Source organism: Saccopteryx bilineata, chromosome 5 (genome assembly GCF_036850765.1).
Source record: "Saccopteryx bilineata isolate mSacBil1 chromosome 5, mSacBil1_pri_phased_curated, whole genome shotgun sequence".
Lineage (NCBI taxonomy): Eukaryota > Metazoa > Chordata > Mammalia > Chiroptera > Emballonuridae > Saccopteryx > Saccopteryx bilineata.
This window is the reverse complement of record NC_089494.1, coordinates 170,540,024-170,557,583: the sequence shown is the minus strand read 5'-3', so window position 1 is coordinate 170,557,583 and position 17,560 is coordinate 170,540,024. Positions and strand designations below refer to the sequence as shown.

The 17,560-nt window shown below is 41.7% G+C and overlaps 1 protein-coding gene across 1 annotated transcript; it reads left to right on the top strand.

Annotated features, from left to right (window-relative positions):
• The first annotated feature begins 779 nt into the window (after positions 1-779).
• On the top strand, positions 780-17,021 carry PLA2G12A (phospholipase A2 group XIIA). Its single transcript, XM_066232531.1, has 4 exons — positions 780-1,146; positions 10,872-10,948; positions 11,911-12,076; positions 15,991-17,021. Exons 1-4 carry the CDS (start codon positions 939-941, stop codon positions 16,107-16,109), a joined length of 570 nt encoding a protein of 189 aa, XP_066088628.1. The 5' UTR covers positions 780-938; the 3' UTR covers positions 16,110-17,021.
• The last annotated feature ends 539 nt before the right edge of the window (positions 17,022-17,560 follow it).

Here is a 17,560-nt window from a genome sequence, read left to right as displayed (position 1 = left end):
AAGTTATTCAATTATGCAAATGAGATGCAAAACCAACTTTTATTTCATTGGTGAAAATGCACTATACAAAATGCTGAAAGTACTAGAGTATCTACACATTTCCTGATCCCTTAACTTTTGTGAACAGTGTAGCTCACCCTCACCGTCCTGTCAGGCATCGCCTTCGCCTTGGTGACACCTTTAGGGCCAAGCAGCAGGACCCCCTCCCCCCACCGCCGCCGGACCAGCTGGCCAGGACCTTGGGAGGACACTCCTGAGATCCCGACTCCCCCTACGTCCCCCGCGCACAATCACATTTTTAAACCCGAAACTCAGTTGGACTCCTCGCAGTGATCTCTAAAAGGGGTCAGGGTGGCTCAGTTCTCCAACATTGCCCACACCCAGATGAACCTGATACTCGGGGTGGTTGGGCGGAATCCTACCCAGCAGGTCAGATTAGCTCACGGGGGCTCTCCCCCGGCCGCACTCTACAACCTGGGGAGCTTTTTAAAAATACCAATGCCCATTGCCTCCGAGGACTCACTTAACCAGCCTCCGGGGTAGGGGACAGGGTGTCCCGCGTGAGTGTTTAGTTCCTATGACGCTCTCATGAAGTACCAACGGGAGCTACGGAGAGCCTCCCGGACGTGCCCCACTACCACGCGGACGCGGAGCCTGCATCGCCGCCGCCGCCAACCCCGCTAGGTTTCCTAGCTCGCAGCTCCGGAGACGCCCCCACGCCCCTGGCTGGGGCGCAGGCGCACGGGAGCCCCGCCCCCCGCGGGAGCGCAGGGACGCAGCGAGGGCCCGCCTCCCAGCCGGGAAGGAGGCGTGGGCTTGGAACTGGCCTCGGACGTGGAGCGCGGTGCTCGCGCCACTGTCTAGGGCGCCTCTGGGGCCCTCGGACGCAGCGGGGCTCCGAGGACCGGTGGGTCCCGACGCAGCTGCGCGTTGCGCGGATGGCCTTGCTCCCGTGGCCCGCGCTCGCTCTCCTCCTTCTCGCCCTGCCCGCCGCGTTCCGGTGCCAGGAAGAGGCCCAGCCCACCGACTGGAGTGCCACCCTGAAGACCATCCGGAACGGCGTCCACAAGATCGACGTGTACCTGAACGCCGCCTTGGACCTCCTGGGAGGCGCGGATGGGCTCTGCCAGTATAAGTGTAGTGACGGTGAGAGGGAACCCCGCTCCGCGGGACCCGCGCTGCCAGTGCTGCTGGGGGGCGGAGGGCATGGAGTGTGAGATACGAGCCAGACCTTGACGCTGTCCTTTGACCGTGGGAACACCTAACTACTGCTAGAATCTTGCCGTTCTTGTCATTGAGCCACCCGGATACAGGTCGCATCTCTATTGTTAGAACGTGAGAGATCGCCTGCGTGTGTACTCTCCGCTCAGTTTTCATTGCTTCTATCTTGTTTGCAGTTGCACAAAGTTCCCTAAGAATTTAGTGACGTGCGCATCATGGGAGTGGAGTGGAACACACAGATTTTTAGCTCTCTGTTTTAGTGTCTTAAATAAGTCAATTGAACATACAAAACATACTGAGAATATTGAAGTCATGATGGTTTAACTGTCTTAAGTATTGGATTTAATTGTTTTTCTGCAAAGCTACAGAAAATAAATTGCGAACTGTGTACAGACTTTTGGTATACTTTATTGTTGAGAAATATTTTCAGTAGCTCTTCTAGAAAGTTAGTCTGTCAAGACTTGACAGTAATTTTCTTTCCTTCGATATCGGTGACACCTCATCTTCATTGTTGGTTAATATTAATATAATTGTTTGGATTTACATTTTCAGATTTTTCAACTTTATGTTTGAGAAATTATTTGGTAGCAATGTTGATAATAATAAACTCACTATTTCAGGTAGAGATATTTCTTGTAATAGTTCAGATAAAGTAATTGGGCTTCTCTTTGGAAATTCATAATGCGAAGATAATATTTGGGAAATCATGTTTCCAGTAAGAGTGGACAAAGTTTGGACCTAGTTTATGCTTGGCAGTTCAAAAAAAAAAAAAAAAAAATAGGGAGCTCACTGACTTTAATGATGAGACCAGATTTTATGTAGGTGAATTTAAAAAGGAACCTATGTCATGCAAAACTCTGATGCCACCTGCTGCCTGAAATTCTCAAAATTTTCTTGTTTTATGTTAATATTGTTAAAGAATAAGCTATATCTCATATGCTATGAAGTTGTAAATGTTTTATTCCTTCCTAAATTTATGCCTAAATGTTACCACCAGTTTGCCATCAGGAAAGATGCTTTTGTCCTTATAGGAGTAAGTGAATAATGTGAAGATTAAATGGTTACCTTTTCTCAGTCAGATGTCAAGGTTTTACTTAGTCATGCCCATAACTATACAAATATTTGAGGACCTGTTGTGTGTTAGGTGTTCACCCTTAGGCGATTCTGCATTGAACAAAACAAACAAAATTTCTGTCCATGCAGCTTACATGGTGGGAAGAGACAGTTAATAAACAATGAACAAGTAAGGTAAGCCAAATATGCAGTGTATGTAGGTCTGAAGCACTTCAGAAACAACCAGAGAAAACAAGAGTGGTGGTGTTGGGAGGGAGTTTACCTCTATAAATTGGTTGTTCAGGGAAATCCTCACTGATAAGATACTTGAGAAGAAATTGGAAAATGGAGAGGGTGATGATCTGTGGAAGGAACGCTCAGTCAGAGGAACAGGACACGGGAAGGACTGGAGGAGAAAGGCCAGTGAAGGATGACTCTGAAGTTTCGGCCTGAGCCAGAGGAAGGATTTAGTTGCCGTTTACAGAGATAGGAAAACTTGGAAGGATTGGTCTTTATAAACTTATTATGTATGAGTCAACAGTTCCAGAGTTTATATGTATTTAAAATAGCTCTGAAGTTGAATGAATATTATTCCTATTAAAAAAATTATTTTAATCTTTCCACTTACTAAATCTTTTTTTATCCTTCTACAAGCCTACCTCAATTTACCATTTGGAGTTTAGAATAATGTCTCCAGCATAAAAACACAAGTGAACATGATGGTGTAGGAAGTGGAATGCTTCAGTGAAAATCCTTTTGTGTCTTAGTGAGTCCTCTCTGCATAGGACTGTGGTGCTAAGTTTCCACATTGATAGTTCCAACCTAATGAAAATTGTTCTTTAATTGCTGTTCCTTGAAGAGGTCTCCCTGGAACACTATTTCAACCTTTCCTGTATTTTGGAATGCAAGTAACCAAATCAGAACCAAATAGAATCACAAACCCCAAAGCTATAGGAGCATGATATTAAAAAGTGTTCAATAGTTATGATAAGTCAAGAGAGCTTAGAAAAAAAAGAGAATGGTAGGGAGGGGTGGTCAGATTAAAGGGCACAGTTGTTGCAGTTGTCCTTGCTTTACAGAAAGGACTGGAATACTGGAGACTTGCTCCTTTCTGGTCATCCTCTCTAGGCTTTATTGAAAGTAAGCTAACAGGCCTGACCTGTGGTGGCACAGTGGATAAAGCGTCGACCTGGAAATGCTGAGGTCGCCGGTTCAAAACCCTGGGCTTGCCTGGTCAAGGCACATATGGGAGTTGATGCTTCCAGCTCCTCCCCCTTTCCTCTCCCTCTCTCTCTCTCTCTCTCTCTCTCTCTCTCCTCTCTAAAAATGAGTAAATAAAAAATTTAAAAAATTAAAATAAAAAAAATTAAAAAAAGAAAGTGAGCTAATGTTATTTAGAGGACAAATGTGATGGTTGCTATTTTTTTTCACCTGGATAGCAGAAAAGATTTGAAGAGAAGTTTCCAAATTCCTTTAAAAATTTGAAAGTAAAATTGTTTTGTACCATGTTTTTAGAATTATGACTAAATTAATTTATTTAGCGATTTATATTTCAACAGGATCCCTTTGGCTGTTGTGCTGGGAATTGGTAGGGGCAGGGGAAGTAGGGGAGCAAGAAGTGAGGCAGCGTGACAGGAGCAGGAATTCCGACAGAAGACGGTCTTGGTTTGTCCAGGTCGGTAGCAATAAAGGTGGTGAGAAATGGTTGAATTTTGGAGAGGTTTTGAAGGAAGAGCTGAAAGGATATGCTGGTGGCTTAGAAGGAGGGTGTGAGTACAGTCCAGATGATTCCAGAGGTTGCAGCCTGACTGGGAAGGATGCAGTTGCCGTTAAGCGAGATGGAGAAGACCATGGAAAGAAACAATTTGGGGGTCATTAATGAAAATATATAACAACATATTTGTTTACTTTCAAGAATGATTCAGTAGAGAGTAAAAAATAAATGATGAAAGAGAAAGGAAGGACAATTATTGGAGTCATGTCCTTAGGCTCTAGTTTGTAAGTAGAGAGATTGACCACGAGCGCAGGGGGCATATTCCTGTTCCTAGAAAGAGAGATAGAGGATATGGGCACAAATGCCGGTTAGGTGGGTAGATGCTCAAGCTCTCTTCTGATTGCTTTGGTTTTCCCAGTGAAGTAGATATCGAGGTCATCCGCTGAGAGGGAGAGAAGATGGGAATGAAAGTGTTAGAGATTAAGGAAAATAGGAAGTCAATGGACTAGAAAAATAAAGTAATAAAAAACCCTATGGAGGTTAATAATCATGGATTTAAAATCTCAAGTGTTTGAGAAAACAGATTGGGATTTTTTTTTTTTTTTATTAGCGAGAGAGAGAGGCAGGAATATCCGTCTGTTCTTGTATGTACCCTGACTGTGGATCAAACTGGCAACTCTGTGCTTCGGGTCGATGCTCCAACCAACAGAGCTCTCTGGCCAGGGCAGCAGGTTGGGATTTTACACTGTGTTCTCTATAAAACATGGTCTATTTGGAAATATTTTCATCAAATTAAGAAAAATTTGTAGAAAAGCACTATTGTCTCAGTCCAGGAAAATCTTTAGATTTCAGCTCTCCATACGGGCGGTTAAATATAAAGCATCAAGAGAGGAGCAGCTGTTTAAGTCAAAAAGTGAAATCAATGAATAGTATTTCTATATAGTATGTACAGTGGCTGTGTTTTGTTTTTTAAATTCTTCTTCCTATCTGATTTTTTTCTCAGCTTTCTGTATCTGCTTACAAATTTGGGGGGACAGTGGCCTCAGTACAAATGGCTTTGGTTTGACAGATGTTTCCTCTGGTCCTGGGTTTCTGCTTGCAGTGTGTATTGGTCTTCCCAGGCTGCCGTAACAAAGTATCATAGACAGGGCGACTTTAACAATAGGAATTTCTTTCTTAGAGTTCTGGAGGCTGGAAAAATCTACGAGTAAGATTTGGCCATCACTGATGTATGTTTCTGACCTGCCAGCAGCTGCCTTCTTGCTGTGGGGGTTGGGAGGGTGGGAGCTAGAGCCAGTTCTCTGGTGTGTCTCTTCTCACAAGGGCACTAATCCCACTCATCAGGAGGGCCTCACTCTCATAACCTCCAACCTAATTACCTTCCAAAAGCCCCATCATCAAATACATTGGTGGGGTCAGAGCTTCAATAAGGTATGTGTGGGTGGGGATACATAGCTCAGCTCACATAGATAGCAAGCACTTTGTAAAAACTGCCACCAGTAGAAATGCTAACTTTTTTTTAATGTTTAGCAGCTCATAACATCACTTATAACAACATTTTAAATGATATTAATACATTTGTAATTTTTGAAATCTGTATCAACTCAATCTTTAATAAACAACTTTCTATATAACTTGTTTGGTTCAGAAATAATTAATTTAAAAGTGAATTGAGGACATTAGAACACTTTAAAATATTTCAGGAAACATTTCTTCCCAGTGTTCAGGGGGTGGAGGGACTTGTTGTTTGTTTGCTTTTGCTGTGCGTAAAGAATATTGTCATTTCGGCAAAGAGTGTTTCTCACCCTTTCACCCAGTGAATTCTTGGTTGCCCACTCTGTGTATTTTCTATGTGAGTAAACAAGTCCTGTTCTCATAGAAATTGACTAATTCCAGGGGTTGCAAACTCGCGGCCCATGGGCCGCATGCGGCCCGCCGAACAATTTTGTGCAGCCCGCAGACTAATCCACGAAGTTCAAAATATTTTGGATATTTTGGATAAATTTTTTGAACTTCGTGGATTAGTCTGCGGGCCGCACAAAATTGTTTGGCGGGCTGCGAGTTTAAGACCCCTGAATTAGCCTGACCTGGTGGTGGCGCAGTAGATAGAGCGTCGGACTGGGATGTGGAAGGACCCAGGTTCGAGACCCCGAGGTCGCCAGCTTGAGTGCGGGCTCATCTGGTTTGAGCGAGGCTCACCAGCTTGGACCCAAGGTCGCTGGCTCCAGCAAGGGGTTGCTCGGTCTGCTGAAGGCCCGCGGTCAAGGCACATGTGAGAAAGCAATCAATGAACAACTAAGGTGTTGCAACGCACAATGAAAAACTAATGATTGATGCTTCTCATCTCTCTCCGTTCCTGTCTGTCTGTTCCTGTCTATTCCTCTCTCTGACTCACTCTCTGTCTCTGTAAAAAATAAATAAATAAAATTTTAGCCTGACCTGTGGTGGTGCAGTGGATAAAGCATCAACCTGGAAATGCTGAGGTCGCCGGTTCGAAACCCTGGGCTTGCCTGGTCAAGGCACATGTGGGAGTTGATGCTTCCAGCTCCTCCCCCCTGTCTCTCTCTCTCTCTCTCTCTGTCTCCCTCTCTCCCTCTCTCTCTCCTCTCTAAAATGAATAAATAAAAAAATTAAAAAAAAATTGACTAATTATGTTAATATGGTCGGTAAATGTTAGAAAGAAGAATGAAACCAACCAAGGTGTGTGAAACGGAGGTGGAAGGGAAGGGGCACTATCTTAGGTGGAGTGAGCAGAGAAAGCCTCTCTGAGGAAATGGTATTAGCAGGTTCCTTCGAAAAAAACCAAAAATCAAACACATGTCCCTTTTGCTACTTATACTGGGGAGCCAATTTACCAGCATTTATGTCATGGTGTTAATATCTGGTAATCACCTTTACATGAACTTGTTTCTTTATTCTGTCTTCTCAACTTCCCTCCTTAGGGCAGTTCTAAGCACTCACCCAGTTTGAGGCAACCACCTCCTCTATCTGTCCCTCCATTCTCATCTTTGCCGACAATTTTCTCTGCACTATCTTGTTTTGCTTTGTTCTCCTATAGTGAACATGTTCTTCCTTCCCACCCCCTTTACCTGACTTCATTTAATTCTCATTCAAAGGTTTTTTCCTACTGTATCTTACAACTGAGACACAGCTGGAATATATGCTAACTGACCTAGGCTGTATTAATACAGGTACCTTATCCGGCTCAAAATAGGTCCATACCTAATAGTGTTCAGTCTGTCATTTTAAAGAGATGTGACAAACTAGACGTGATCAGACTCTAGAGGCTCATAAATGCTCACCAAACTCAACGCGACTGAAGGATGGACAGTAGTACCAGTTCATGGTTATAATGAGTATTATAACTGCCACGGGGATGAGCCTTCCAAGTCTTTTTGCTCGTTCATTCATTCATTTATGGATTCATTCATTAACTGTGTGCCAGGCACTGTTCTCGATATTGGGAATACAAAACAGACAAAAATTCCCGCCCTCAAGAAATTTATATTTTAGTATGTGGAGACAGATAATAAACAAAATAAGTAGGCTTGTGATACAGTATGTTAGGATGTAATAATGTGCCTCAGTGATCTGGTCAGAGAAGGCGTTGCTGGGAAGGTGAGGAAGTAACTAGGTATAAGGAGGAAGAACACCCACATGAAGAACAGCAGGCTCAACGGCACTGTGGCATCTGGAATACCTGTGGAACAGCAGGGGTCAGATATGATGAACGGAGTGAGGAATAAAGGAAAAGGAGAGAAAATAGTAAAGAGATGAGGACAGAGAAGTCAGTGTATGGGAGGCAGATATATAAAGGGCTTAGAGACATTGAAAGGACTTTGGCTTTTATTCTGAATATGATGAGAAGCCATTAGTGGCAGAGGAAAACTCCGTCTGACATATTTGAATAGAATCACTCAGGGTCATTGGACTATAGCTGGTGGTGGGATGGAGTGGGGAAACAAAAGTAGGGAGACTCGTTAGGAGGTCATGGCAATAATCCAGGGTGGCTTGGAGCAGGATGGTAGCAGTGACGTGGAGAGAAGTGGTTAGATTCTGAGTATTTTGAAGGGAGGGTCTAAAGGATATGCTGTTGGATGGGATGTAGGATATAAGAACATGAGTCAAAGGTGCCTAAGGTTTTTTTCTCTGAGCACTTCAAGGGTGGGGTTGCTGTTACTTGAGAAGAGGGAAGTGTGAATGGAGCACTTTTGGGGGGTGAATGTTAGGAGGTACTTCTTAAGTTTGAGAAACCCATTAGACATCCACGTGGTTAGTATATCCTTGTCTGTAGGTCCTTTTAAGTGGAAAGCCATATAATACATAAACAGTTTTCTTAAGAGTGAAGGACTGAAAAGAGAAGTTGAAAGATCACTATGACTCACTCGTCTGTGACCACCTTGGGCATCTACGTTCCTCCTCCAAGGGCCCAGAAACAACTCTCCATCTTGGACAGTGCTGGACAAACAAGACCAACTTCTGTCGTGACCCGCACTTCTCTAAGATCTATCATAACAAGTCCCTTTGTGCACGCTGTTCCTCAGACTCAGCGGAGCAGGCTCCAGCTTTCTGTTGAGGCTGTACCCTTCTTGAGGCTCTACTTGGTCGTCTCAGTTGGTTATGAGAGTCTTAGCAACACACTTAAACCAATTTTAGGTCATTACTTTGAATGGGTCACTTACTTTGATGGCTGATGACAGAAGGGTTGCTCCCTCCCCCCCCCCACACTTTATTTTGGAAAGTAAACTTCCCTTTATGTCTCTTAGTAATAAATGTTAGTTGAATGAAAGTTGATGAAACACTCTGTGTTTAAGGTATACAACTGTTGGGTGATATTTAGAATAACTGGAGATATTTTATTTTTAGAAGTAAGGATAAACGGTAACTCCCAACTATTTAAAAGCATGTAAAATAGGGAATTGGCTTGTTTTGTGTGCCCTATGGAGCAGAGGATTGCTTACAGGTAGAATTTACAAGGAAACAGAACTGAACAGTTAGTGCCATTCTGCAATGGAATCGGCTGTTTCTTGATACTGTAGGAGGATTGTGGGAAACATTCAGGGAAAAAGTAGATGATTATTTGGTTTGTCGAATTTCTATATTACATGAAGAGAGATATATCTGAAGTACCTTTCAACATTTCCAACATTAAGATTGATGACAATGTCATTTTTCACTTTTACTGAACCCATTGGTGCTGTTAGGGAGAGTTTAACTGGAGTAATATAGTTCACCAAGTTTATTCCCGACCTTTTGCCTTTGCTGGCAAAGGAGTATATTTGAAATGATTGGCTAGAGTCTGGGCTAGAATGTGTAGTCCTGTAAGGTCTTGTAATGGTACAAAGGTCTATATTAAGGTAGAGTAGACCCCCTTATCCGCAGTTCCGCTTTCGGTAGTTTCAGTTGCCTTCAGTCAACCGCTGTCTGAAATAATAAGTGGAAAATTCTAGAAATAATTCATGTTTTAAATTGCACACCATTTTGAATACCTCACTTCACCTTATCACATAGGCATTGTATCATCTCGTCATCACAGGAAGGGTGAGGAAAGCATGGTAAGAAATTTTGAGAGACCTCTTCACATAACTTTTATTACAGGAGCAGCCCACGGCCATGCCAGTGGAGATGCGGATGGTACAGAGGAAAGTTCAGTGTGTTCTGTGGCTCGCTAAATTCGAATCCGTGACCAAAGTGCAACGTGAATATCGGCACGTTTATAACAAAGCACCACCACATAGGAATAACATTACTCGGTGGGATAAGCAGTTGAAGGAAACTGGCAGTTTGGGTGGAGAAACCCCGTTCTGGTAGGCCATCAGTCAGTGATGAGTCTGTAGAGGCTATATGGGATAGCTACCTAAGGAGCCCTAAAAAATCTGTGCGTGAGCCCACATCGAACTGCACTGAATAGGTATAAAACTGGGAGAGTTTTCCTTTTATTTGGTACAGATTTCACTTTTCTATCGTCTTTTGTTGCTTTCCTGTGACCGGTCAAAAGTGCACCATGACTTTACGGACACACTGTGTGTGTTTGTGTGTGTGTGTGTGTGTGTGTGTGTGTGAGAGAGAGAGAGAGAGAGAGAGAGAGAGAGAGAGAGAGACTCAGTATTGTCTCTGGCTTCAGGCATCCACTGGGGCTCCATGGGTAAGGGAGGACTATTGTAGTTAAATAATCATTAGGTGACCGTGTTTTCCTTGCCTTAGCTTTAGGCTCTTGCTTAGTAACAGGTTAGTTAATGGTTATTGAGATGAGTGCAGTGGAGCACTGGCTGAAGGATAGGAGATACAGTTCTTGCCCTATAGGTTTTAACCTAAAAACGTAAGTGTTAGAATCACAGGAAAATAGGCTGGATTTCTTTCATACATATGGACCCACTCTGGCATATAACCTCTGAAATCTCCGGAAGTCCAGTAGAAGCTTTTGTATGTTCTGTATGGTATAGGTTTATAAATATAATTCTGTTTTATAAGCCACCACAAATGTATATATGTACACATCTGTACATATTTCACTGCAGGAGAAATAAAAATACTTAGACAAATAGCGTTCTTTTTTTTATAGGCGCACAGACACATGGTCTCAGGGACACATACACACACGTGTGCTCAGACCTACAAATACTGCTTCCCACACTACAAATACTGCTTCCCACACTACAAATACTGCTTCCCACACTACAAATACTGCTTCCCACACTACAAATACTGCTTCCCACACTACAAATTAGCAGTCTCAGTGCTTATCCTAACAAAGACATAACGACTCTGTCAGCATCCAAATAGTAACTATTTCTAAGGGTAGTCTAGCACATTGTAGACTTCTTTGCATATATATTTTCTATCATATTTGAAAATTAATTATGATACCATTTATATTTTATAGGATCTAAGCCTTTCCCACGTTATGGTTATAAACCCTCTCCGCCGGATGGATGTGGCTCTCCACTATTTGGTGTTCATGTAAATATTATTTTTTATTTGATAAGTTTTGTGATTGTTAGACTATCTAAGACTCTCATAATGCAGGACTGTCAGTGTGGTCTCAGGTTCACAGATAATTTGGCTTGTAGTAGTGATCAGGTTTGTTGTTATTTTATAGCTAAAAAATACATTAAGTCTTAATAAAACTAAATGTAAAAGTGATGTTTTATATTTTATTCTTATAGGTGTTAATACCATTTAAATGATATTTTCTCATGTCACAAATATAGTTTAATACAGAAATGTGTAATTCTACCTAGGACGAGAGGGTATAGATCGGGCCTATTTTCTATATTAGAACCAGGCTATGTGGGTTAGTGTGTGTTTGTGGTAGAGAAGCTGGATCTGAGCCAAATATTGTGGGAGAAAAATATTTATGAGAATGATTCCTAGACATAAGGGTTTTGCATATAAAGTTAAATGATAGATTTGAAGGAACAGTATCTTTAGGGATTGGATGAAATTTAAAGATTAAACCTCAAACCAGCCAACAAAATTTGAATTGTAGGAGCTTAAAAAATTTCAGTGAAATTTCATATAAAGTACATTTTATTTGGAAGGCGGGGGAGATCCAAAATACTTGAGAATATCCAAAAGCCATACTTGCCTAGCCCCTGGAGGACTCTTTAAATGCTCTTAGCCTTACCTTTCTGTTTTTAAAACTATCTTTTGTGCTTTGGGAAATTGGAAGTTACCAGCAGGTAACTGAATATTCTGACATTACCAAAGAGAGGGCTTTCAGGGAATGGCTGAGAGGGAGATTAGAGTAATGTGGACAGGTGTGATGGGGGTCATGGAGAGACAGATAAGATGGAAAACATTTGTAGGCAGAAATGGATTTTAGCAGTCATTGTCATTGATTTCTCATGGATATTTGAATGCAGAACTTCAGCAGAGTTTTGAATTTCATCAACAATAATCCATCCTAATGCCTCTTTCAGCTTAATATTGGCATACCGTCCCTGACAAAGTGCTGCAACCACCATGACAGGTGCTATGAGACCTGTGGCAAAAGCAAGAATGACTGTGATGAGGAATTCCAGTCCTGCCTCTCCAAGATCTGCCGAGAGGTGCAGAGAACACTAGGACTAGCTCACCACATTCAGGGTGAGGACGGTCTGGTGGGATAGGGATGAGTGCAGTTTGTCAAGTTTTATTGAATGTGCTATGTTTCAGTACAGGATTTACCAGTGGATCTTTCACTCTATTGTAACAGAGCCCCTTCGGTTTTCTGAGATCAGGACTCGTTGATTTTGTAATCTGAAATGACTCATAGAAGCAAAAAGGGTAATCCTTGGGAGGAAAGTGTGTGAGGCAGAGAAGACTTCATGAAAAATCTTGGAAATTCTGGATCCAGTGAATGAAGAGTGGAGCACGTTGGATTTAGAGTAGGAAGTTATAGAAGATTTAAGTCTTACTTGTCTCTTTCTGTGTACTGGTGTCAGGAGGATCCGCCAGAGCACCCCCAGGTTCAGTGATTTGCTAGGAGGACTCAGAGCTCAGCATATAGTCATGCTCACGGTAATGATGATTACAGTGGAGGGATACAAGGCAAAAATCAGTGAAGGGGAAATGTGCTTTATTCTTCATTACCTCAGTTATAAAAGAGAATGATAGCACCCATTCAGGGAGCTCTAAGAGTAAAATGAGATATTTGTGGACATACAGTTACTGTCACTTATCAGATTTTTTGACTGTCAAGCCTAAGAATGTGCCACATTTTTTTTCCTCTCTCTCTTTTTTAATTGAATTTATTTGGATGCTACTGGTTAACAAAACCATACAGGTTTCAAGTGCCCAATTCTGTGGCCATCACCTGTACACTGTGTTGTGTGCCCTCCACCCCAAGTCGTCTCCTGCCATCACATTTCTCCCCCTCAGCCCATCCCCTCCCCCTTGTACTACATTCTGAAAACAAACGAGGAAGGGCAATGAGTAGGGGCACAAAAGGAAATTAACATTTTTAAGCACTTTGTATCACAGACTGTGCTAGATACTTTAGACATGTTTTCATTAATGTTTACAAAAGTCCAAAGAAGTAAATGCTGTTATACACAGTTTTTCAGGAAGGAAAGATGTTCAGAAGAAGTTACATACTTCTGACTTGTGTTCTGTCTACAGTGGTACCTTGAGATATGAGTTTAATTCGTTCTGTAACCAAGCTCATGAGTCAATTCAACTCATATCAAACAAATTTCTCCCATTTAAAATAACTGAAATATATTTAATCCGTTTCAGCCCTGTGAAACATCCCCAAACCATCCCAAATTATGAAAAAAAGACGTTTTTAATTAAGAAACACACATGTATACTTTACCAATGCATAACAAAATATATGAAATAAAAGAAAAAAGTGTTATTTAGTACTGTATTCTTACCTTGGAGACAGACGAGTGCGGCTAATGGAGGTGAATGGCAGAGGAGGAGGGAGGGAGGAAGGGATGCAGGCACTGTAGACACATCAACTAAAACTGCACTTTCTTAACACTAAATGTAAACTAAAACTGTATTTTCTTTAATTTAAATAAAACTAAAACTGTACTTTCTTTACTTAAAATAAAACCACGGCCCTGGCCGGTTGGCTCAGCGGTAGAGCGTTGGCCTGGCGTGCAGGGGACCCGGGTTCGATTCCCGGCCAGGGCACATAGAAGAAGCGCCCATTTGCTTCTCCACCCCCCCCTCCTTCCTTTCTGTCTCTCTCTTCCCCTCCCACAGCCAAGGCTCCATTGGAGCAAAGATGGCCCGGGCGCTGGGGATGGCTCCTTGGCCTCTGCCCCAGGCGCTAGAGTGGCTCTGGTCGCGGCAGACCGACGCCCCGGAGGGGCAGAGCATCGCCCCTGGTGGGCGTGCCGGGTGGATCCCGGTCGGGCGCATGAGGGAGTCTGTCTGACTGTCTCTCCCCGTTTCCAGCTTCAGAAAAATAAAAAAAATAAAAAAAAGAATAAAAAAAATGAAACCACAAAAACTTAATTGTAAAAGAATGCACTTTCTTTTTTTTTTCTTGTATTTTTCTAAAGCTAGAAACGGGGACAGTCAGACAGACTCCTGCATGCGCCCACCAGGGGGCGACGCTCTGCCCACCAGGGGGTGATGCTCTGCCCCTCCGGGGCGTTGCTCTGCTCTGCCGCGACCAGAGCCACTCTAGCGCCTGGGGCAGAGGCCAAGGAGCCATCCCCAGCGCCCGGGCCATCTTTGCTCCAATGGAGCCTCGGCTGCGGGAGGGAAAGAGAGAGACAGAGAGGAAGGAGAGGGGGAGGGGTGGAGAAGCAGATGGGCGCTTCTCCTGTGTGCCCTGGCCAGGAATCGAACCCGGGACTTCTGCACGCCAGGCCGACGCTCTACCATTGAGCCAACTGGCCAGGGCCAAAAATGCACTTTCTTAACTTTAAACTTAACCTAAGCTTAACATTACATATTTTTCATTTAATCATCACCTGTTTTTGCCTTTTTGGCTGCACTTTTGGCACTTTCACTTGCAGGACTTTTGAATAAAAATCTATCCAAAGAGGTTTGCTTTTGCCTGCCTTTTACAGTGTTACGGAACTGTAACAAACAAGTGTCATTAAAAAGTGCTGAAGCACGACCAGTTGATTCCAACTTGTATCTCGGAATTTCACTTGGATCTTGAACAAAAATACAGACCAAGTCTCAGCTTGTATCTTAAAAAATTTGTATGTTGGTCTGCTCTTATCTCGAGGTACCACTGTACTATAGTATTCCTCAAAGTTTCATAGGTCTGGCTCGGAAACCCTACTAATAACTGTCAAGGCAGACATCTTGCTGTAAGTGAAGCTTGAGCTCACAATCTCTGGATGCCCTTGCATGCTTTTGGCTGAGGTAGACTTGTACAGCTGAGGCACAGGTGGGGAACTTCTGTGTTCTGATCTGAGGTCACACTAATGCAGCTAAGTGATGAACCAAATTCCTTGCAGTCTTTTATTTAATAATCATAGCCTTTACATTTCTATGGTTGGTTGAATTCTTTAATGGCACAATCTTTTGGAGAACTTTGATAATGTCCATATTTTGTAATGAAGTTTCTTGACATGAATATTTGAAACTGGAAGTATTTGGACAACTAAAAAGCCACTCTGCTATATGTCTCTATAAGTATAGCATATTAAGGTGATCTCACCTAAGTGTTTCAAAGTAAATTCTTTATATATATATATATATATATATGTGTGTGTGTGTGTGTGTGTGTATATATATATATATATATATATACATATATATATTTTAAAAAATTTCTTTTGGTCCTGTCTGAGTAGGTCAGTTGGATAGAGTGTCATCCTAATATGCCAAGGTTGTAGGTTTGATACCTGTCGGCACATACAGGAATCAACCAATGAATGCATAAATAAGTGGACCAACAAACTGATGTTTCTCTCTCTTTCTCCTTCCCTCCCTCTTCCTTTCTCTCTCTCAAAATCAAGAAATTAAAAAAAAATTAACCCTACCAAAGAAAAAAAACACCTTTGATGCCTATGTCTCCTCTCCTAAACTAAATTTGGATATTGATGAAAGAAAGAGACTTGGGTCCATTTACTTTAAGCATCTTAAGTAATGTGTGATCAGTTCTTAGAAGTCATTGGCCAGAATCAAATGTTTTGAGATTTTTTGTTTTTAACCTTTATTTTTTTCTGCACCCAAAAATCTTTCCTTGAAATGCAAACTTACAAGTGTTATTAGGCATCTCTAACCATGGTATTTTCAGATAAAAGGAAAATTAACAGTGATGAACTGATCCATCGGTGCTATTAAGAGAGACTCATTTGTCTAGTACAGAAAAGTGGGTTGAACAGTTGCATACTTACAGAAAGTAGATACATGTTAAAGGGCAGAAACAAAGTATTTGTATATATAGATATGCATACTGGTACTGGTTTGCGAGGGTTTGGGAGGACTTTCAGCTAGCATACCTTTGAGTGCCCACAAAAGATGTGCTTGACATGCTGTAATGTAATATGTGCGAAGCTTTGCGATTGCCCCACAGTAATGGCACTTCTCTTACTTTGCAGCTTGTGAAACAGCAGTGGAGCTCTTGTTTGACACTGTTATGCATTTAGGCTGCAAACCATACCTGGACAGCCAGCGAGCTGCCTGTAGGTGTAGCTACGAAGAGAAAATGGATCTTTAAAGAAGCTGCTCGCAGGTGAGGACAGCAGATGAGGATGAAAGAACTCAACTTTTGGCGAAAAATTTACATTTTTACAGCATAACACTGCCTTATTTTTTTGAAATTATTACTGTAAGACCTTATTTTGATATTAAAACTTCAGACTGAAGAAGACATGGGGGAGGTTATGTTCCTGGATGTTGCTGCCTTCACGTGCCAGATCCTCATGTCACGGTATCGGAGAGGGGTGCGTGTTAAGGGGGAAGTTTTTCAAAAGAAAGAGTCTGTAACTTCGTTTTCACAACCATATTTACAAAAACAATGAGGTCAAATGTAAAATTTGTTATAAGGTCTGTCAACATTACTTTATTTGGAAATATGGGGAGACTTTCACTCAGAAGTGTATTTGTTTACTATAAAATTTTAAATACACATTTATGCCTGGAGAATCTGACTTTTCTATTTTAATTAATACAAAATATGGTGGGGGGTTTTGTAGCCCATTAAGCATTTAGAAAAAGTCACACTTATATTAGTAATGACTAATTATAAGGCCAAAGTTTCCATGTCTGTTTCTCCTACAAAATTGGAACCATTAGCTGGTGGTTTCTTAGGGAGCCAAACCAGAATATGTAGGTATCACTTAATGTGCCTAGAACGTGACATGAACACAATTCAGAAGCACAGCCACTCCCATTTTGTGAACCATTCATATGACAAATGTCATATTTTGCTCTAATCTTTGTCTAAGTTGGAGAAAAGATGGATTTAGTGAGACAAATGAAAAGCTGTTTAACATACATATCAGAGCATTATATGCCGTTTTGTTTTGGTGTTTATTGCCTAGCTTGCTCTTCATAGTAGATTCTGGGATATTTTTAAAAGACTGTAATGTTTCACTAATAGTGGCCTTAATAAAAATTGTTCTTGGTATTGTTGGGGGTTTCTTTATTTTCTTTTAAGTCTAACTGTGGGGTCAAAGGCGATGGAAAAGCAAGATCCAAAGGACTATGTTTTATAAATCTCTAATTTTTCTGAAAAATTATTAACAGATGTTTAAGAGCAAATCCTATAACCTCAGATGCCTCTGAAAATGGCAGTAAGTGTTAAAAGCTTTTCAACCCCTTAAGTCCAGCTGTGTTCCTCTGTTGCTCCTTGCCTACCACTGTCTATTGACTTTCCCAAGCCCAGAATCATAAGCTGTATACAGGTATATCTTTTGGGTAACCTGTAGCCAAAGTTACTAAACTATTTGGAAAGTCAGAGAAATAAACCACTAGGAGAAATGGTTCTTTTTAAGTCATCACAGGCAGAATTTAGAAGAAAGAAACATGTTTTGAAAAAAATGCCACATTTCTAACATACATGTCCTCAAATAACATTGTTTCATTCAATATCTTTGGTGAGGTGCTGTAAAAACTTAACTCCTGTTATATCAATTAACACAGGGTAAAATAGGTTTCATTATACAA